General features: G+C 42.5%; 1 protein-coding gene across 5 annotated transcripts in view; it reads left to right on the top strand.

Annotated features, from left to right (window-relative positions):
- Nucleotides 1–22,441, top strand: part of SORT1 (sortilin 1) — a 66,810-nt gene that overhangs the window by 27,825 nt on the left and 16,544 nt on the right. For 2 of the 5 annotated variants that reach the window (XM_072834862.1, XM_072834866.1), the window contains exons 4-12: nt 3,053–3,118; nt 5,372–5,474; nt 5,994–6,158; nt 9,758–9,831; nt 13,210–13,259; nt 14,470–14,600; nt 17,575–17,719; nt 18,909–19,064; nt 21,036–21,142. In XM_072834862.1, coding sequence (XP_072690963.1) covers nt 3,053–3,118; nt 5,372–5,474; nt 5,994–6,158; nt 9,758–9,831; nt 13,210–13,259; nt 14,470–14,600; nt 17,575–17,719; nt 18,909–19,064; nt 21,036–21,142 — 997 coding nt within the window. The remainder of the gene's footprint in view (nt 1–3,052; nt 3,119–5,371; nt 5,475–5,993; nt 6,159–9,757; nt 9,832–13,209; nt 13,260–14,469; nt 14,601–17,574; nt 17,720–18,908; nt 19,065–21,035; nt 21,143–22,441) is intronic. The other 3 variants (XM_072834863.1, XM_072834865.1, XM_072834864.1) reach the window with 3 other exon arrangements.

Raw genomic sequence — 22,441 nt, 5'->3', positions numbered from 1 at the left:
CTCAAAGGGGAGTCTACTTGAGATTCTCTCTCTCCTTCTGTGCCCTTCTTCACCAAATAAATAAATAAATAAATCTTTAAAAAAAACTGGTGCTATTTTATTTGTAATTTTTACTTTGTATCGGTAGTCAAACTTTTAGAAATTAGAGCATATTGTGAGTACTTAATTTCATATTAAATTTTATTCCAGTGTCAATGTAAATTTTTAAGGATGTTACTTGAGGTTAAAAAAAAAAAGTTAATGTAAAGGTATGTAACAGATATTAAAGCAAAACAGGGCAGCCCCGGTGGCGCAGCGGCTTAGCGCCGCCTGCAGCCCGGGGTGTGATCCTGGAGACCCGGGATCGAGTCCCAACGTCAGGCTCCCTGCGTACAGCCTGCTTCTCTCTCTGCCTGTGTCTCTGCCTCTCTTTCGCTCTCTCTGAATAAATAAATAAATAAATCTTTAAAAAAAAAATAAAGCAAAACATAGTGAACTGGCTTATCGGAGACATCTTGTATGACAGCCTTTTTAATGTTATGCTTAGTTCAGTTTTCACTGCAGTAGATTATTAATAATGATTGCATATTTTAGTTACAAGGTGAGCACAAATTACATTACAAAATATATTTTACTGTTTTTTTTTCTTAAAAAGTTTATTAAGATGTATGATGATGGCATTTTTACTACAGCTTCACTTTTATAAACTTAGGGCATATAAAAATCATGAAACTAGGTGATTTTCCTCATTTAGGAAATATTCCCATGAAAATGCCTAGTAGACTTGCCTTGTTAACCAAAGCAAAATAGAGATACCGGATACATACTCATGTTCCTTCTCATTAAAAGTTTCAGGATTTTATTCACAATGTCTTAGCCCTTTATTTTATTACTTGCATTTTCAAAACATCTACAGAAAACATGCATGCGTTTTTCGGTAAGATAAAACAGAATAAAATATTAAAATAAAAAGACATAAGGTAGCCTTAGACAGCTGGGGGTAAAATAAAAAAAGAGCTAGAGACTGAGGTATTGGGAGTTCAGCTTAATGTGAATTCAAATTCTACCCATTTTACTGACCAGTCCATGATGTTGGGTCTGCTGTTATGTTGCCACATTTTAATAAGCTACATTCTCCCTGTTGGTCTTTTAACTAGAAATTTCAGTACAGTTGATTTTCATTATTTTACAAAGTCTCCATGAATACTGAATTGGCGAATACTCAAACCATTGCTCCTACGGGAAAGAAAGATTTAGGCTCCTGCAGACCTCTGGTCACAACATTCATTTTTGTTAATTGATCGGTACATAATCTGGTTTTATGCACCTTTCTGTTGAAAGACACCTTATATAATGTATATTGTTGATTCATTAACATTGAGCTGATACCCGGAAGACACTAACTCACGTATTTTCTCCATAAGGCACATCAAAGCCTTCTTGTGCTCAGGAACACTAGCCCTTTAACGCTGTGCTTGGATGCTATTCTAAATAGCAGAATCACCAACAAAAAATGCAAAATGCATGGCACTAAATAGACTGTGAAGAAGATACTTAATGGCAGTATAAGAGCTGAAACAAGAAAGCAGAGGGTCCCCTTTTTGGACCTCAGCTGGAAAAGTGCGTGCTGGGTTACTCCCAATGTTCTTCAGTCTATGCGTGCTTGCAAATGATTGCAAAAGTGCCATAAGTATTGATTTTAGGGTTACAAATACATTTGAGTGAGTAGTCAAATTTGCAAATATGGAATCTAGAAACAATAAGGATCTACTGTATAAGCTTTGCTGATTAGTGAAAACTACAAAACAGTAGTTTGGGTTTTTTGTTTGTTGTCATCCTTGTTGCTTGTGTGTTGCAATTTCTAGCAACTTAATCATGGTAAAAATGAACTAAATAAACAGAAATGGTTAGGCCTGAAAGCCAACCAAACAAGGATATCTATACTTGTTGGGGTTTTGTTTTGTTTTGTTTTTAAGAGATAGTGAGCAGGGAGGGTTGAGGGGCAGAGGGAGAGTGATGTGTATTTTGTGCTGATAGAAAATAAACCCACTTTATTTTTTTAAAGATTTTTAAAATCTATGTATTTTAGAGCAAGCAAGCAGTGGGAGGGGCAAAGAGACAGGGACAGGAAGGGAGAAAGAATGTCACACAGTCTCCACATTGAGTGTAGAGTGTGATGCAGGGCTGCATCCCAGGGCTCTGAGATCATGACCTGAGCTGAAACCAAGAGTTGGATGCTTAACCAGCTGAGCCACCCAGGTGCCCTAAATAAAGCTACTTTAAAATCAGGTGTTAAGGGCAGCCCAGGTGGCTCAGCGGTTTAGTGCCGCCTTAAGTCCAGGGCCTGATCCTGGAGACCTAGGATCGAGTCCCACATCAGGCTCCCTGCATGGAGCCTGCTTCTCTCTCTGCCTGTGTCTCTGCCTCTCTCTCTGTCTGTCTCTGTCTCTCATGAATAAATAAAATCTTAAAATAAAAATTTTAAAAATCAGGTGTTCTATTAAAATATATTCCTTGGACTTATGTGGCCTTAACAGAACCCTACATAAATCCTAGCAGGTCACTACTAGTCCATTGTGTTCCAGTTTTTTTTTTTTGTAAGTGGCTAAAGTAGTGTTGTTGCAGATGATTTTTTTTCCCTCAGTGTTGCGCTCTTTTTCTGAAGGGCAGGGATGTGTTTGTTGTGCCAAGTTCTTAAAAAGCAAGCAGGCTTGCCAACAGGTCTGTGGAGGCTCCCTGGGGATGTCATGAAGGAGGGGAGATTTGTAAGCTGGTGATAAGCAAACCACTACGGTAACCCTATTAGATGGTTGGTTGTCTGAGCGCTGATGATATGTACATCATAGAGCCAGGGATTGTTTATGCATATCCCTTTGACCTGTTATCCAGAGGATAAGAACACTTCTTGTACTCCAAAGCCAAGGAAAGGGTAGTAAAGAATCAGTTGGGTAGTGTCTCATCCCTATTTTGTTTAGGTAGAGTAAGACAGCTTAAAGTTATGTGTATTTTACTCTACATACTGTCGAGGACCCAGGCAAATGCTCAGAGACTCTGCCTTCCTCTCTGTCTCCAGCTTCCTCTCAGCCCATCTTTACTGCCAGCCCACCAGCCCGGACAAGACTGTGGAGGTCTACACGTTGTAAGAGAAAAACTAGGGACACCCGGGTGGCTCAGCAGTTGAGTGCCTGCCTTCAGCCCAGGGCGGGATCCTGGAGACCTGGGATCGAGTCCCACATCGGGCTCCCTGCATGGAGCCTGCTTCTCCCTCTGCCTGGGTCTCTGCCTCTCTCTCTCCCTGTGTCTTTCATGAATAAATACATAAAACCTTTTAAAAAGAGAGAGAGAAGGACACCTGGGTGGCTCAGCGGTTAAGCATCTGCCTGCAGCCCAGGGGGTGATCCTGGAGACCAGGAATCGAGTCCCACGTCAGGCTCCCTGCAGGGAGCCTGCTTCTCCCTCTGCCTATGTCTCTGCCTCTCTTTCTGTGTCTCTCATAAATAAATAAATAAATAAATAAATAAATAAATAAATAAAATCTTAAAAAAGAGAGAGAGAGAGAAACTCCTCACAAATAATTAAAAGCTGCCTCTAGTATAGGACTGAGAGTTAAGAGACTTGCATTGTAGTTTCAATCTTGCCCTGAATTAACTGGTTGGCTTTTGACAAATAATTGCCTCCTCTTGAACCCTCATCTGTGAGATGAGGGAGTTGGACAAGATGTTCTCCTTAGTCCCTTGCATCTCTCGTGTTCTGCATTTCTGTGATTCTTTATTTGTTGAGGCCACTACCAAAATTGGTTAGGTCATATATATATTCTATCAGTGAAGACCCCTGAACATTACATTTATCACTTGGAACTAACTTGCACTATACAGTGGTCTACACTGATGAACATTTAGATTTATTTTTAAGATTTTACTTATGTATTCATGAGACACAGAGAGAGGCAGAGACATAGGCATCTGGAGAAGGAGGCTCCCCACAGGGAGCCTGATGCAGGACTTGATCCCAGGACCCCGGGGTCACGACCTGAAGGCAGACATTCAACCACCCAGGTAACTCTGAACATTTAGATTTAATGAATACTGAGGGTTTGCATTCTATGTCGTGTTTTAGCAGACTGCACACAGTATTAAACCCGTCAGAGGCAGATAGCTACTGACTTTTGCTTTTAGTTTTCAAAATCTAAACACGAAATTCTCTCAAAAATATTGTTGGAATGAACTTTTTGGGAAAAGCTTGGACTACCGAAGAGATGAGATTAATTTGTTTGTTTTCCTTAGCTGTGTTGTGTGCACGGCGAGCACTCGAGACCAGTGCCTGGTACAGCAACCTCTGGGAGTGGGGGTATTTTGGGACTCCTGCTCCTTAGCTTACAGCTTTATCATGAGTACTGTGCGTGAATAGATTAGTTAGGAGGCCTTGGGCTATATTTAGCAGACCTCCCAACCCAGACCAGCTTAAATAATAAGAGAATTAATGGCTCATAACTAAATACAGAAGAAGGATGGGCTTCAGCGTTGATTTAATCCAGTGTCAAAGGCTCTGCTTCTCCGGAATTCCAGAATTCCCTCAACAGTTCTCTCCACTTATGTTGGCTTATTTTTCAAGTTGTGCTCTTGTGTCAAAATGCCTGTAGTAATTTTTTGCTTTGTATTCACATATTATAGTGTTGAGGTTTCTCGACCTTTATATTACTGACATTTGGGGCCAGATAATTTTTTAATTTTTTTTCTTTTTTAAAGGTTTTATTTATTCATTTGAGACACAGGCAGAGGGAGAAGTAGGCTCCCTGCAGGGAGTCCAGTGTGGGACTCGATCCCCCCCGACCGGGATCACACCCTGACCCAAAGGCAGATGCTCAACCGCTGAGCCAGCCAGGCAGCCTCAGAGAATTTTTTTCTTATTGTGAAATCATCCTGTGCATTGTAGGATATTTAGCTGCATCCCTGGCCTTTACCCATTTGATGCCAGCAGCATCTTACCCCTGCGTTGTGATAATCATGAATGTCTCCAGACATTGCCAAACGTTTGTGGTCGGGTTGGGGGATGGCACACAAAAATGCACTGATTGAGAACCACTGGTCTAAAGGAAGATCATTTTGTTAGGTGTTTGTGTTTCCTCAAAGACCCCAGAATTCCCCTTATTGGCTCAACCTGGGCCACTCCCCATTTCTGACCCCATCACTGGGAAGGGGGTGGAATTTCCTTCAGACTAATCTGCCCACCACTGGAGCTAGAGATGAATCAACTCCTCTGAGGCAGGTAGCTGTTCAGAGGAGAGCAAGTGCCTCAGCAAAGCCAGTGGGAAGGGGTAACGGAAGCCAGGCAGGAGCCCAGGAGCGTCCTTGACCACTGCGTACTAAATGTGTCTTGCTTTTCTTCCTCTCAGTGAAGACTATGGAAAGAACTTTAAGGATATTACAAATCTCATCAATAACACCTTCATTCGGACTGAGTTTGGCATGGCTATTGGTCCTGAGAATTCTGGAAAGGTGAGACTCATTCATACGCATATGAAGCTGCACTTGATACCACATGCAGGGCTGTCATGACAATGTTGGAGTGATCCAGTTATATACAGTGATGGATTTAGTTTGCTATTAGTATGCTTTAAAATTAAACATAATTTAGTGTTGTTCACAAAAGAATGGAATTCAGCACACAGGTTCTTTTTTTTGGTCCCTGGCCAAGAGCCAGCTAAACTCTTTGTAATTATGTAGCAGTTGTTTGGCATCACAGCTCATAATCCGCAAGACAGCATTTTAGTCTTTGGGCAGCTAGCTCATCGCAAACTGAGCAGGCTATATTCGTGGTTATGACCCACTATTTCAATCTAGGATAATATTTGTTATAAGACTAATCCTTGAATAGTACAGTACACCAACTAATCTGTTTTTATGACTCTTCTTTTGGAAATTTTCTTAAACACATATCTTGTGAAAATGGTATAAGAACTTCCTGTGCTTTTATAGTATTATACTCTGAATCTGAACTTTTTTCTTCCTAATCAGGTGATTTTAACAGCAGAGGTATCTGGAGGAAGTCATGGAGGAAGAATCTTCAGATCATCAGATTTTGCAAAGAACTTTGTTCAGTCCAATCTCCCTTTCCATCCTCTGACTCAGATGATGTATAGTCCTCAGAATTCTGATTATCTTTTAGCTCTCAGCACTGAAGTAAGTATAGTTGAGGAACTTGTCTTGCTTTTTCTCATTTTTATAGGCTCAAATACACTGTTTTAAAAGAACCCTTTATGAAATGTCTTTATATTGGGCTGCTTTCTAGTGACTTCGTAAAGCATGAATTTTGTATTTTTTTGCATTTTTTTCCTGTTTATAAAGGGCACAATTTTCATGTGCTACCTCTTCTAGACAAGTATGATATCTAACTGTCGTTACATATTTTTTTTAAGTAAGTGGATATGGTGTGCTATCGGAGTAATAAACTAGAAAACAGTTGAGTGTAATCATTCTTGTGCTTCAAGATTGTCGGACTCTTGACGGTGGTTTTCCTTCCCTACAGCCAAACCACATCTTTGTAATTGTTCTTGTTAGTTCCCAGTATATAAAGCATATTGATTTCTGTCTTTGATACTCCTATATTAAATATCCAGAGTTTTAAATCTCTGCATCCCCTACCATATTCCTATACTGTCCCCAGAAATCTGTGTTGTCCCCCGCCCCCCAGCCCTCACACCTCTCCTCTGAAAGTTCTCTGGGGAGCACGTTTCACTTTTCCTTTCCTGGGGGACTAGTGTCCTTTACCATGGATTTTAAGGACCCAAAGTCGCTGAGTTGCTAAACTATGATAATCATAATTATACTTTACGCTTACATGGCTCTCTCTCACCTTATTTCTTAGGGCATGGTCTCCTGACCAGCAACATCAGAGAAACCCCTGGGAAACTGGTTTCATTTGCAGTTCATAGGCCCCAATCTAGACATGGTCCATCACTGACTTTCGGTTTTGGGGTGGTTAGTGTTTTTAACAACCTTCCCAGTGGAGTCTGCACACAGCAATTGGAGAGCCACTGCTGTGGTGACCATTGAGGGGACAGAAACTTGACCATCGATTTGGACAAGTCGGGCTGAGCAATGGGGTGACCCAGGAAGTGTGAAGTGCGCTGGAAGAGTGGTCTGGGTCTGGGCCTTCTGTGTGCAGATATTTGAGCAGAGGGAAGGCTGAAGACTCAAGGAAGGTCACAGTTAAGTTTAGCCAGAGGAGGCTAGAGGAAGGAAACTAGCCTGCCGGGTAGGCTTCAGATCTTGAAGCAACAATTCCAGGAAGCTGACCGCCAGCAGCTTGAGCTACAGGCCCTTCAAGGGTACAGAGACATCCTCTGAGGAATGGATAGAATCACCAACCCCCCTTTGACCACCCCATCGCCCTTACCTGTATGTTAAGATCATTGAAACATGTTCTCCTCAAGAAGAAGTAGCCTGGGCAGCCCAGGTGGCCCAGCAGTTTAGCGCCGCCTTTGGCCCAGGGCGTGATCCTGGAGACCTGGGATCGAGTCCCACATCGGGCTCCCTGCATGGAGCCTGCTTCTCCCTCTGCCTGTGTCTCTGCCCCTTTCTCTCTTTCTCTCTCTCATGAATAAATAAATAAAATCTTTAAAAAAAAAAAAAAAAGAGGTAGTCAGCCACAGTTGGCTTTTATACCTCAAGTTTCTTCCAGTTAAAGGCAAGTTGGAAGTAAAAATAATCAGGTTGGGGCACCTGGGTGGTTCAGTTGGTTAAGTGTCCCGCTCTTGGTTTCGGCTCAGGTCGTGATCTCAGGGTCGTGAGATCAAGCCCCTCATCAGGCTCTGTGCTGTGCATGGAATCTGCTTAAGATCCAATCTCTGTCTCTCTCTCTCCCCCCCCCACTTTCCCCCCTCCCTTCCTCCCTCTGCTCCTCCCTCCGCCCTGCACTTATGCTTACTCACTCTCCAATTCTTTAAAAAAAAAAAAAAAAAAAACAGTCCAGAAGACAGACCAATAGGTACTAAAGTGCAGATAGATGATACCAGACCCTTTCCTATTTCCAAGTAGAATTGGGTAAATCAGGAATGTGGGGAGGTGAGTATTACCAGAGGAGAAAGGAATTACAGAGGAAGAATGGTGGGTGAGAGTGGGGGAAGCACTGCCTAGATCAGTCCCGTTTAATCGCAGTTGTTCGGGGACACTTCTCTCCCGCCCCCGTGGGGTCTGGGCCCAGGAGGCTTGTGTTGCCAATGTAACTGACATTGTCTGTCTTTACCTAAGTCTCTGCTACATTGGAAAATGTTGACCAGTCTCTTCTTTTGGGAACTGGGCTTGCTTGGCCTCTGTGACCTCATTCCTTTGGTTCTTTCTTACCTTCTAACCTTTCCTTCCTGGTCTCTATCGTAAACTCCTGTCAACCTCTTCCACTCTGACCATTTGAACTGCCGTGGTTATATATAAGATCTATGTTTCTGACTTCCTTCTAGGGCTCCAGATTTGTCTTGCTGCTCCCCTGTTGTGCGCGTGCGTGCGCGTGTACACATACACACACATACACACTCATACACTCTGCCCTACAGCGGGGAGCTCCCAGTTCTACGGAATCTAGTTCCTAGATTCTTTCTGAGCCTATTCCTCATAGCTGTGGTTTAGGGCCTCACTAACTTTTTTTTTTTACATTTTATTTCTTTATGTGAGAGAGGCAGAGAGCGAGCATGAGCGGGGGGGGGGGGGGCAGAAGGAGAGGGAGAAGCAGCCTCCCTGCTGAGCAGGGAGCCCAACATGGGTCCATCCCAGGACCCTGAGATCATGATCTGAGCTGAAGGCAGACGCTTAACTGACTGAGCCACCCAGACCTCACTAACTCCTAATGAACTAATATAGAACCACTTTTTCACTACTTTTCCTGCCTCTGGTCTGAAATCCATTTTTCCCATTGCCATCCAAGTATTCTGCCTTTAAAAAAGTAAAACCAAGGGGCACCTGGGTTGCTCAGTCAATCCAACTCTTGATTTTTGACTCAGGTCATGAGCTCTCGGGCTCTTGAGATCGAGCCCTGTGTCAGGCTTGATGCTAGTCATGGAGCCTGCTTAAGATTCTCTCTCTCCCTCTGCTCTTCTCCTCCTTACCCCCCATTGCACATGTGCATGCTCTCTCTCTCTCTCTCAAAAAAAAAAAAAAGTAAAACTGAGGGCCAGTTCACAGAGCGGGCCCTTCTTTGCTCACCTTGGAATTTGTGCTGCATTGGTGTCTAAAAGCTTTTAGCTCCTTGCCCATGCTGTCATGTGTTCTCACCTCTCACCTTGGCTAGTACTACTGTGTATTCATGCAATAATATTTCATCTCCCCTATTTGCCTTCTTTTGGTTACACTCCTCATTATTTAATACTAGTTCCGCTGTCTTCACAAACCATCCAATGCAATGTCACCCGCTTCTTATTCCCACCCCAGCAACCATGTTTTCATAACTTACTACATAACTTACTACATCATATCAAACTACTTCTCCCCGCCCCTTGTTAAACCCAGAGCTCCTTGAGATCCTGGGTATATTTTGTCTTTGTATCCTCAGTGCAACATCTAAGACAGTGCCTGGCTAATAGTAGGCACTTTGTAAGTGTTTGTTCTTCTGAACTTCGAAAACCCTGAAGGGGTCCCCATCAGTGATGGGGGGAGGGTGCAGGCAGCTTGGAGGGAACTTCAGCGTGTGTTTCACTGCCCTGAATGATTAGATATGAATTATTAAAGGTCGTATAAGCAGCTGCACAGGACAAAGCTAGAATTCTGATAAATCCTTTATAATATTTCAGAATGGCCTGTGGGTGTCCAAGGATTTTGGGGGAAAATGGGAAGAAATCCACAAAGCAGTATGTTTGGCCAAATGGTGAGTAACAGAAGACTCTGTATGTGCAGAGCCCTAAACCTTTCCTGACAGTGCTGCCAAAAGTCACATGAATAAATATTGAGCACTTATTCTCTGCCAAGTACTCCTCAGGGTGCCATAAGGGATATAAGGGGAGGGGTATGACACAGATCTTGACCTGGAGGAGCTTCTAATTTTGCTGGGAAAGAATACTTAATCTCACTAAATGTTAGAATATAAAGCATAAAACTAGGCACGTGACGGAGTAGCTGCTGCCTGCAAAGGTTTATTCTCCATAAATGGTGACATCAGTTGGAGTAGCATAAAATACAGCTTTGATTTGGGGACTTACGTATTTCCCTGTACCCAGATTTATATTCCTTCATCTGAAGATCCATTTCAGTTGTGTGGAATGCAGCAGGGAATCAGGAAGAAAGCCCAGACAGCTTCCAGACCAGCAGAGTCACGCTGTCTGTGCACCAAAAATCCTTCACTTCTCTCAGTGGAACACCCCACCACCACCACCTGTGCAGTGGAGGGACTCTTACTTGGGAGTCAGGTCACCTTTGTTCTAAACTGGACAGTCAGTGGCTTAACATATCTGGGCTTTCATTGTTACCTTTTATGAAGAAAGATTTATTGGGAGAGTTTAGGAGTTGGTTGAGCAATAATTGAATTAAAAACTTTCATAGCCAAAATTCTGATTAGGCTCACACTCTTGTTTAGAGCCTCTTTCTTCTTTCTCTTTGACTAATTTTAGCACATTTGTTAGTCTAGTTTTCCTGTTGATAGCATATTGGTGCCAGAGGTTGGGTATGTGAGTGCTAACAACAAGCCCATGCCAGCATGAGAAACCTCTGCCTGGGAGCCTCGTGGAGGTGTAACTGTACAAGCAGAAACAGACTCTGATGGGATGTGATGATTTAATGCTAGACCAGGAGAGCACACGGACCTCAGTAACTTCTAATGGGAACACTGTGTTGTGGTTCCATATGGTTGATGCTCATGAATGTGACCCATAGTCCCAAGGAAGAATTTAATATTTAATGGCCTCTAATGGCCTCTACTTAGGGAGTCAGGGAGATGTGTAATACAGACATTGCCAAATATATCTCCTGAAATTAAAATACTAAAAAAATACTGCTTAGAGTAGCCTTTCCCCAGAAACTCTTGGTAAAATGAGGTCTGTGCTGCCCTGCTAGGATACACATGCTACATCTGCATTCATTCTGTGTATTTTAAGGAATGTGGTTTGTGCCTTATATGGTCTTATCAGGAAGGAAGGAATTTTAAGATTACTAAGTTAACAAATTACTTCACTCTCGATGGATCTAAAGTATATAGGGTGTGTTCAAGTAAGCCTAAAATAAATTTTGGTCATTAAAACTAACCTTGATATATATCACACTCCACAGTGTGCACTTTAAATGTTATATTTCAATTATACCACAATAAAGCCAAAAGAAACCAACAGAAAACTCATCTTTAAAACTAAACATTTAGGGATCCCTGGGTGGCGCAGTGGTTTGGCGCCTGCCTTTGGCCCAGGGCGTGATCCTGGAGACCCGGGATCGAATCCCACGTCGGGCTCCCGGTGCATGGAGCCTGCTTCTCCCTCTGCCTGTGTCTCTGCCTCTCTCTCTCTCTCTCTGTGACTATCATAAATAAATAAAGAAAAATAAAATAAAATAAAAAGGTAAAAAAAAAAAAAAACTAAACATTTAGGGCAGCCCAGGTGGCTCAGCGGTTTAGCACCACCTTCAGCCCAGGGCGTGATCATGGAGAAGACCTGGGATCGAGTCCTGCGTCGGGCTTCCTGCATGGAGCCTGCTTCTCCCTCTGCCTCTCTCTCTGTGTCTCTCATGAATGAATGAATGAATGAATGAATGAATAAATGAATGAATAAATCTATCTATCTATCTATCTGTCTGTCTGTCTATCTATCTATCTATCTATCTATCTAAACATTTAGAGGCGCCTGGCTGGTTCAGTCAGTAGAGCTGCAACGCTTGATCTCAGGGTTGTGGGTTCCAGTCCCACGTTGAGTGTAGAGATTACTTAAAAAATTTTTTAAATCTTTAAAAAAAACTAATGGTATTTTATTTTGTATCCAATATTTTTTTTTTAAAGATTTTATTTATTTATTCATGATAGTCACACAGAGAGAGACAGAGAGGCAGAGACACAGGCAGAGGGAGAAGCAGGCTCCATGCACCGGGAGCCCGACGTGGGATTCGATCCCGGGTCTCCAGGATCGTGCCCCGGGCCAAAGGCAGGCGCCAAACCGCTGCGCCACCCAGGGATCCCTTGTATCCAATATTAATTTTTTACTTTTATGATCCATTTCTTTGATTAGCATCTAAATGTAAGATAACTTGTAGATCTTTGATTTCTGGAATTGACAGCCTGAAGTGCTGAAAGAACATGCTCAGACCTGCACCTTGTGCTGGTGCTAATCCATAAGTACTATCAGAGTCTGAACCTGCTTTCCTGAAAACTCCCTTTCCAAGTTAGAATTTAAATTATTCAACATCTGACCTAGCTATCTATTCAAGATGAAAGAACTAATTTATTTAGCACATGCAAAGCATTGAACTAGGTTCTGAGGGGAAACAAATCCTAAAACTTCATACCTGTCCTGAAGAACCTAATAATGTAGAAGGAAAAGAAGTAAGCTGTTGGATTAAAATAATTAAATAGGAGACGGAGGAGTGCTGAGCGGCCGGTACAGAATGGCACAGTGCTCTGGAACAAGGTTTCTCAACCTTGGCACTAATGACATTTTGGACTGGACAATTCATTGTTGTGGGGGTGTTGCCCTCTGCATTGTAGGATGTTTAGCAGCATTTCTGGCCTCTTCCCACTATATACTAGCAACAACTCCCCATCCCCCAGCTGTGACAACCAGAAATGTCCCCTGGGGAGTAAAATCACCCCCAGTTGAGAATCACTGCTCTAGAAGTGTGTAGCAAAGAAGCTTTCCAATTGGAGTGCCAGGAAAAGTTTCATGAAAGAGCTAGATTTTAAGCTAGACCCTAAAGATTGTGAGGGTAAGATTTGGTTACATGAGAGAAAAAAAAGCATTTAAGCCGGAAACAGGAACAGCAAATGCAAGAGGCAGACTTGCAGAGAGTAAACAGACCAGTCTGCCCAGCTGGAAGAGTTCACGTGAAGAAGTAGTGAGCTGGAGGAAATCCTGGGGCCAGGCTGGGGGCGGTGGGGGGGGGCTTGACCAGTGAGGCTGGGAGAGTCTGGCGTACAGCATCCCATCCCAGAAGGCTGTTCCGGCTGGCCCCTGTGGATGGAGCTTATCATTAGCAGCATTGCTTGGAGCTTTGTGACTGCAGTTGATGTTCAGCTGTCTTGAACCCTGTCTTTTCTCTCTTTGTCTGTCTGTAGGGGTTCAGAAAACACCATCTTCTTTACCACCTATGCGAATGGCTCCTGCAGTAAGTAATATTTTAGTTCCAAATAAGAGTGTTCTGTTGTCCATTCATAGTAGAATGTTCTGGGTTATAAGAGATAGAAACATCAAAGATCCTTCCATTCTCTAGTAATTTTAATAGCTAAGATAACTGTCAAGGATTTTTTAAATTTGGAAGTACTGAACCTAGATCAAATAAAAATGCAAGCTATACATAGAGACAATGTACTTAATTTTACCAGCGTATTTAATAAAGTAAATATTAGGCTACAGACAATAACAAGTTGAAATGCATAGTGATTTCCGCAGAAGTGGATGGGGGTTGTGTTTGTGTCAGTGGATGTTGTTGGCTTTCCAATCTGTGACACCGTTTTAAAGCAGAAAGCATAATCTTTCATTTATTCATTCAACAAATTCATTTCATTTTTTCATTCATTGATTTTTCACACCTGCAGTAGTATGAATCACTGTTCTAAGGATGGAGAGAGGAAGGCACCGAAGCCCTTCTCTCTTGGGGCCTGAATTCCAGTAGGGGGTTAGATGATGAGCAAGAAAACAGAAAACTCAAACAATACTACTTAAAATAGAGTAAGATAAGTGTGTCGTGAAGAAAGCAAAAACAGGACGCTGTGGCTGTGATGTGTTTATGCAACACTGTATTTGAATTAAGTAAACTCTTACAGAAGGGGAGAGGGTGAGGGGTTAGAGTAACTGGGCAATGGGCACTGAGGAGGGCACTTGATGGGATGAGCACTGGGTGTTATACTATGTTAGCAAATTGAATTTAAATAAAATATTTTTTAAAAATTAAGTAAACTCTCTGTCCAGTGCAAAACCTTACATGTATAAAAATAAAACCCAAATTATGAATTCCCTATGTCTAATGTGTGGTATTTCCATGGTCACTTGACTAACATGCGTAGAATTAAAAATCCTTTAGCTGGGCAGCCTGGATGGTTCAGCAGTTTAGGGCCGCCTTCAGTCCAGGGCATGATCCCGGGCACCCAGGATCGAATCCTACATCAGGCTCCCTGCATGGAGTCTGCTTCTCCCTCTGCCTGTGTCTCTGCCTTTCTCTCTCTCTCTCTCTCTCTCTCTCTGTCTCTATGAATAAATAAATAAAATATTTTTTAAAAATCCTTTAGCTATAAAATTAAGAACATTCTAAAACAGTTATTTTGAACTAGAGATTCACCTGTATGTGAAATTTTAATTCATATTTTGTCTTGTTTAAGAAGCTGACCTTGGGGCACTGGAATTATGGAGAACTTCAGATTTGGGGAAAAGCTTCAAAACCATTGGTGTGAAAATCTACTCATTTGGTCTTGGGGGACGTTTCCTTTTTGCCTCTGTGATGGCTGATAAGGTGTGTATTGCCTCTCTTGGAGGTTCTGAAATTTCTCTAAGTATGTGTTAAATGGATCCCTATTATGACTAGTACTGACAGTTTCTTGCCTTTTTGCAACATTTAGTATCGCTAACATTTGGAGGTAATTCTTTTGAGAGGCTGATTGATTCTTCTGGGCTACTCTGCACTCCAGCCTGTTGTCACCACAGGAATTCTGATATCTGTTTTGTGACACTTAGTCCCAAAGTTTGGACTTCACTCAGACACAGACATCTGAAAAAAAGCAATCCACTTGCTCGTTATCCAATCTGATAATAGAAATAGGTAACATTAATTGGGTACCTGCTATATTCTAGGTACTGTTCTAGGCCCTAGGAATATAGCAGTGAACAAAATAGATAAAGGTCCTGCTCTCAGAGCTTATATTTAAATAAGGAATTAGATACTAAATGAATAAATATGACATTATATACAGTAATGATCCAATCTATAAAGAAACATAAAACCGAGTAAGGAAACAGAATGTGCTTGGAACTGGAGCAGTCCTGTTTTAGGTAGGGTGGTGTGGATGAGCTGTCTGAGACCCAGCTGGAGTGAGAGCTAGTTCTGTGTACATCTAGGCTGAAGGAACAGTAAGCGCAAAGCCCCTCAGACTGGAACATGTTTGAAATATTGAAGAAAAGTGAAAAGGACAGCATGGCTGGAGCACACTGAAGGGTGGTCCAAAGAGGGGGAGCCAGTGGTCAGATCAAACAAGACCTTTATAGGTCATGATTAAGACCTTGGCTTTAAAAAAAAAAAAAAAAAAAAGACCTTGGCTTTTATTCTTCATGTATTGGGAAGCTGTGAAAGGTGGTGAGCTGGGGACTGGCATAAGTTGGCTTCCCTTTTGACAGAGCAGGTAGGTGCAGAATAGCCTCCTGGGGGCAAGAATGGAAGCACCAGGCGCAGCTAGGAGTCCGTGACAGCAGTGAGAGATGGTAGATGGGACCAGGCTATTAATGTGAATGAGGGAAGAAGTGGTAAGATTTTGGATATATTTTTAACGTATTCCCAATAGGATTTGCTGATGAATTAGCTATGGTTTGCGAGGGAGTAAATGAGAGGAACCAAGGATAACTTTAGAGTCTTTGCCCTGAGCAACTGGGTGAATGGTAGTACCATTCACCGAGATGGCAAGAGAACCAAGTTTGTAGCAGGAAAATCAAGAATTAGGTATTGGGTATGAGATGCCTCTTAGATATCTAAGTGGAAATGTCGAGTGAGCATTTGGGCATGTGAGTCTCCCCAAATTATATGATACATGATATATGATTATATGGTATATGATATATGAAGAATTATAAGATGATATCTTCTGGAGGGCTGAGCACTCGCTGGAGCACCCTGACGACACTGAGGGGCTGGGAAGAGATGAGAATGTAGCAGAGAAGACTGAAGGAAGGAAAACCAAGTGGACTGAGCCACGAAAGCCAAATGGAGGAACTGCCTCAAGAAGGAGGTTGGCTACATGAAACTCAACAGAGATGCGGAGTTAAAGGAGTCCTGAGAATTATCCACTGGAGTTGGCAAAGTGGTGGTTGCCACTGCACCTGGTGCCAGGAGGCTATTCCTGCCCCCAGGAGGCTATTCTCCACCTACCTGCAGACCTTGACCTTGACGAGTGGAGTTTCATCGGAGGACTGGGGTTAGCAGGCTGATTACCGTGGGTTCAGAGAGAATGGGAGTGGAGAAGGGGAAGTAGTCACAGTAACCACACATAACTTCCTCCAGCAGTTTCATAAAATCTTCCCAGCAACCCTAGGAACAGGTCCTCTTGCCTCAATTTGTTTTTGAGGAAATTGAGTAAGTTGCTTACTACCCAAAGGTAGAACCATGGTCGAAAGCAGATTCCAGAGGTAGCCTCCAACAGTGTACTGCTACTATCTATAAAATCATCATCCTACTGTATGCTTTTGAATTCTAGTTTCTAAGTGTAATAATGGGTAAGATTGAAAGTAAACACCTAGGTATAAGTTAGAAAAATAAGTTAAATGTACTTGTCACTGAATTTTAAAAAGTATTTAACATAAGGAGGCCCTGGGACTAATTCTTGTGCCCTGGCCAACTGTGTTGAGCTGTTTATCAAAGAGGAGGTGTTAATTGCCTCCTTAACGGACTCCTTTTAGCAGATAACTACTCCCTGATCAGCTCCTTTATATTAATTTCTGCCTCTCCTTGGCCACTTCCCAGCCTGTGCATGTGACCTTCATTATGGCTGTTCATCGACACCTATTTCCGTAAAGAGGAGATACGTCACATCTTGACTTCCCTGTGATCTCCCAAGCATGGGTTTCATCTCCAATTTTTGGATTCTTAATTATTTAATTCTTTGGATTATGTCAGGACTATCTCAAAGGGATCAAACTTTTGTGCAGCAATTGTAATTTTATGAATTATCTGAGCAAGCATATGCAAATGGCTATAAAGCCAAACTAATGGTGGCTCCATCATACTCTTAGCTCAATTGAAGGAAATGGGAATGTCAGAGGTTGGAAAGATTCTGTCTTACAGGGCCATACTAGAATGAGGAAGCCAAAGAGGAGGCCAAGATAGCCTTACTTACAATAGAATGGATTGTTCCTTTGCCTGGAACTTTGCCGGGGGTTAGAAATTGCTTTGGTAATTGGTACTGGACCTGTCATTTACAGCAGTTATATGAGGAAATGGATGATACTCAGAATTATGAATAATAGTGTTCCTATTCATGTCCCTATACATGGCATCTTGGCTCAGCAGTTTAGCGCCTGCCTTTGGCCCAGAGCGTGATCCTGGAGTCCTGGGATTGAATCCTACATGGAGCCTGCTTGTCCCTCTGCCTGTGTCTCTGTCTCTCTGTCTCTGTCTCTGTCTCTCTCTCTCTCTCTCTCTCTCTGTGTCTCTCATGAATAAATAAATAAAATCTTAAAAAAAATAATAAAATTGAAAAGGTAAATATTGGCATTTGTTCCAGGATACAACAAGAAGGATTCATGTGTCGACAGATCAAGGGGACACGTGGAGCATGGCCCAGCTACCTTCTGTGGGGCAGGAGCAGTTCTACTCCATTCTAGCCGCTAATGATGACATGGTGTTCATGCATGTAGATGAACCTGGAGGTAAGAGCTTTTTTAGTGGCCCACCCTTGATGCATAGAGATTTAAGTTTCATGTTCTACTTTGAGCTTCCTTCTTACATGTTGACTTTTCCTCTTACCCGTAGGCATAGGCATTAATTAGTGAGTGTCCTACTGAATACACTATCTTACAGATAATACAGTCTCTGTTAAGAAGGCCCTTTGTTTTGATCCTGTAATATGGTTTACGTGTATGTCCAGGTATTCTAGAGCAGTGCTGCTTAAAGAATGGTCAGAGGACTGATACTGGTTTGCAAACTCTTTGTTACCAAGTAAGCACAGAAAGCAGTAGCAAGCACTGAGAAACATCTATAGCCATTTGTTTTTTTTTTTTTTTTTTTTTTTTTTCTATAGCCATTTGATAAAGTAATCTTATATCTGTTAAATGTAATAATTTAAAAGTAATGGATCATATTTCCTCTCTCTCTTGTATTTCACTCTTCTTGTGATTAATTTTTTTATATGTCACAGAGGACCAGTTTGTGCTAATAATAATAGAAATTTAAAAATTGATTCTTCAGGGCTGGCTCAGTCAGGAGCATGTTACTCTTGATCTTTGGGTTGTGAGTTCGAGCCCCACGCTAGGTACAGAGATTATTTAAATAAATAAAACTTAGGGGAATCCCTGGGTGGCTCAGTGGTTTAGGTCCTGCCTTTGGCCCAGGGCGTGATCCTGGAGCCCCGGGATCAAGTCCCACGTCAGGCTCCCTGCATGGAGCCTGCTTCTCCCTCTGCCTGTGTCTCTGCCTCTCTCTCTCTCTGTGTCTTTCATGAATGAATAAATAAATAAATAAAATCTTAAAAAAAAACTTAAGAAAAAATTAATCCTTCACCACAAATAGTTTGAGAAGAGTTGTTCTGGAATATAAAGATTTAGAGATATGTATGAAATGAATATAAGTGCATTGCCTCTGCCATCTGAATATACCTGGGAAGGGCTTTTCTGTAGCACCTAATTCATCCAACAAACAGCATCCACCATGCTGGGTGCTGGAGTTAAAGGTGGACATCACACTCATGAGTATCAAACCAGGACCTATTCTCAGGTCTGCATCCACATCATGAAGAGAGACAGTTGGCTAATGTATGCAGGCAGCCATGTGTACAGTTGGACTGTTGTTTTCTCTCTGTTCCCTCCCAAGACAGTGTTTTTGCTTGTTCACCTATTTCAGATACTGGATATGGCACAATCTTTACCTCAGACGATCGAGGCATTGTCTATTCCAAGTCCTTGGACCGACATCTCTACACCACTACAGGTGGCGAGACAGACTTTACCAATGTGACCTCCCTCCGTGGGGTCTACATAACCAGTGTGCTCTCAGAAGGTGAGTCTGGCCACAGCTGTCCTTCAGCCGAAAATGTTGGGAGTTGAGGTTTTGCGGGAGAAGAATGGTCCTGTCCCCCAGGAATGTTGCTTGCCTAGCCTACAAGCCTATCCATATAGATTCTGGTCCTTTATTTTACATAAGTCATGGTAAATAGAACTAAAAAAAGGCAAAACAATAGCAGGTAGAAAGAAAGACTTTTGGGGTTCCATGTTGTTTAGAGTAAGTGTTAAATTAAAATAAGTTTTCTATATTGAGAGGTTCAGGACTAGAGGAATGAGCTTGAGTTTGAACCACTGCCTGCTTTCCTCCTTGTAGAGGGCACAGCGGTAGCCAGCATTTCTCTTGTGTTATACTCGGTGGTTCTGCAGAGCTCACCTTCCCTCAGGCCCAGTTATACAAATAAACACGTCACTCTGAAGTACAGAACGACTCTTAAGGTTTTGTTCATATATGTATTTATTTTTTGGTAGGAGGTGGGGGTTTGTTTTTATTTGTAAAGATCTTGCAGCAGTCTGCAGGTCCTAAATGGTATTGGTCCCGTTTCCTCCCTGACCTCACCTCCCACCCCTCTCCCCTCTGCTGACCGCATTCTGGTCACTCCAGCCCTCTGCACACACGCGGGTTAGAAATTTGCGGGCACTGTTCTCTGTTCCCCAGACAGCTGTGAGGATGACACCATGCCCCTTCCCATCTCTGCTCATATGTCGCTTTCTGACTAGAACCTGCCCTGGCTATCCTGTTGGAAGCTTGTCTGCTCTCCCCTCCTCACAGACACATTCAGCCTCTCTTGAGCTGGGCAGGTTTTTCTCATAGCACTTACTATCTAACATACTATATAATTTGCCTATTTATAGCATCTGGTGTTCGTTGTCTGACCTCACTAGGATGTATGTTTCACAAAGTTTTTTCCTGTTTTGTTCACTGATAGAGTCCCAAAGGCTCACAACAGTCTTCATAGTAGGCACACAATAAATATTTATTGACTAAATGAATTGTCCTTCACTGGCCTTCTTGTTTGATTTTTCTTGGAAATCTCAACGCAAATTGTTTCTGAATTTAAACCTGCAGTAGGGCAGCCCGGGTGGCTCAGTGGTTTAGTGCTGCCTTCAGCCCAGGGCGTGATCCTGGAGACCCAGGATCGAGTCCCATGTCAGGCTCCCTGCGTGGAGCCTGCTTCTCCCTCTGCCTGTGTCTCTGCCTCTCTCTCTCTCTCTGTGTCTCTCATGAATAAATAAATTCTTTAAAAAAAATAAATAAATAAACCTAAAAAAAATAAATAAATAAACCTGCAGTAGTGTATGTCATTGATGAGACATGTAGAAAAAAGAAAAGGTATAAGAGAGGGTAGTGGACAGACCAAAACCAGGAATTATTATGCCAGACTTACACATATACATTCAAGTCTTGAGAGTCCCTAAAACAAGCCTGATATCCTGGCCTTATCTGAGGAAGGATTGGGATGCCTTCCCAGTGTCCATTTTACTTCTAAGGCAAGCAGGCAAGCAAGGAGAATGGACATCAGCCTGTTTGTGTTGGTGAGGAGATAAAAGGTATCTTTCAAGAGTATCAGTCTAGATGGTATCTGGAATCAGCTGGGTCCTACTGAAGTGGGAAATCTTCCTCAAGTATCCTGGAGTTCTGCTCACCAACACTGAGCCATATTTGTTGGATGTTGCAAGCTTGTGAGACTCCAGACTTTTAATGGTATTATATCGTCTCGAGAGAGAGAGATGCAATGATAAACAAATTTAAGAGGGGGCACCTGGGTAATTGAGTGGTTGAGTGTCTGCCTTTGGCTCAGGTCCTGCATCGGGCTCCCCACAGGGAGCCTTCCTCTCTCTCTGCCTGTGTTTCTCTTTCTCTCTCTCTCTCTCTCTCTCTCGAATAAATTAAATCTTTAAAAAGAAAAAAAAATTTAAGAGGATGCTTCTGGTGTTTCAGACTTAATATCATTATTTTCTCATTCAGATAATTCCATCCAGACTATGATCACTTTTGACCAAGGAGGAAGGTGGAAGCACCTGAGGAAGCCTGAAAACAGTGAATGTGATGCTACGGCAAAAAACAAGAATGAGGTTTGTTTTACCCCCAAGTGTCCTGTGAATTGGGAGCAAGGCAGCCATCCCATTCTGCTTTGATCAGTGTCAGGCCTTTGACTAATGAACATGATTAGGGGCCACAGCTACAAGTGGAAAGTTGGGAAATGAGAGTAATGAAAGTGACTTCGAATGTAGGAAAAGGAACTGCAAAGAAAAGCCCAAATACTATGGATTATTTGTCTTTTAAAGAAAAAACTGAAGGCTACAATTTTGTGTTTTACTATGCTGCTGAATGCAGAGTGGAAGACAGGCCAGGGATCAGTTAAGAATCAGTGTGGCAATGAATGAATGAATGAATGAATGAATGAATGAATCAGCGTGGCAGGGACTCCCGGTGGCTCAGCGTTTTAGCACCTGCCTTCCGCTCAGGGCGTGATCCTGGGGTCCTGGGATCCGGCTCCTGCATGGAGCCTGCTTCTACCTCTGCCTGTGTGTCTCTGCCCCTCTCTCTGTCTCTGTGTGTGTCTTTCATGAATAAATAAATAAAATCTTTTAAAAAAAAGTAAAAATTAAAAAAAATTTATTTCTTTTAGAGAGAAAGTTCACACGTGTGGGGGGAGGGGCAGAGGGAGGGAATCTTCAAGCAGACTCTCTGCTGAGCAAAGAGCCTGATGCAGGGCTCAATTCCAAGACCCATGAGATCATGACCTGAGCCGAAACCAAAAGTCAGAGGCTTAACCGACTGAGTCACCCCAGCGCCCCTCAGAAATCTCTCTTAAAGACAGGACTAGGTCTTACTTTTAATCACCACCACATCTTGTACAGTATCTAAACAACGTCAAGTGTTTATCAAGTTTATCTGTGTGGAATCAGGCTTTAAGTATTGATCAGAGGCTTTGTATAATGCAGGAATAAGATAAACTAAGACATTACACATAAGAAAATAATTACATAATTTGCTCCCAGATATATACTAATGCATTTGGAATCAAGAATATCCCACTGGAGGGCACCTGGGTGGCTCAGTGGTTGAGCCTCTGCCTTTGGCTCAGGGCATGATCCTGGGGTCCTGGGATTGTGTCCGCCATCAGGCTTCCTGTGGGGAGCCTGCTTCTCTCTGTCTATGTCTCTCTCTGTCTCTCATGAATAAATAAACAAAATCTTAGAAAATATATATCCCATTGGGACTATAACTCAACAACAACAACAAAAAAACCCAAATTAAAAAATGGTTAGGGATCCCTGGGTGGCGCAGCGGTTTGGCGCCTGCCTTTGGCCTAGGGCGCGATCCTGGAGACCCGGGATCGATTCCCACGTCGGGCTCCCGGTGCATGG

This window comes from Canis lupus, chromosome 8 (assembly GCF_048164855.1).
Source record: "Canis lupus baileyi chromosome 8, mCanLup2.hap1, whole genome shotgun sequence".
In the NCBI taxonomy this organism is placed as follows: domain Eukaryota; kingdom Metazoa; phylum Chordata; class Mammalia; order Carnivora; family Canidae; genus Canis; species Canis lupus.
Note: the sequence above shows the minus strand (reverse complement) of the source record. Positions and strands in the feature narration are given on the sequence as shown.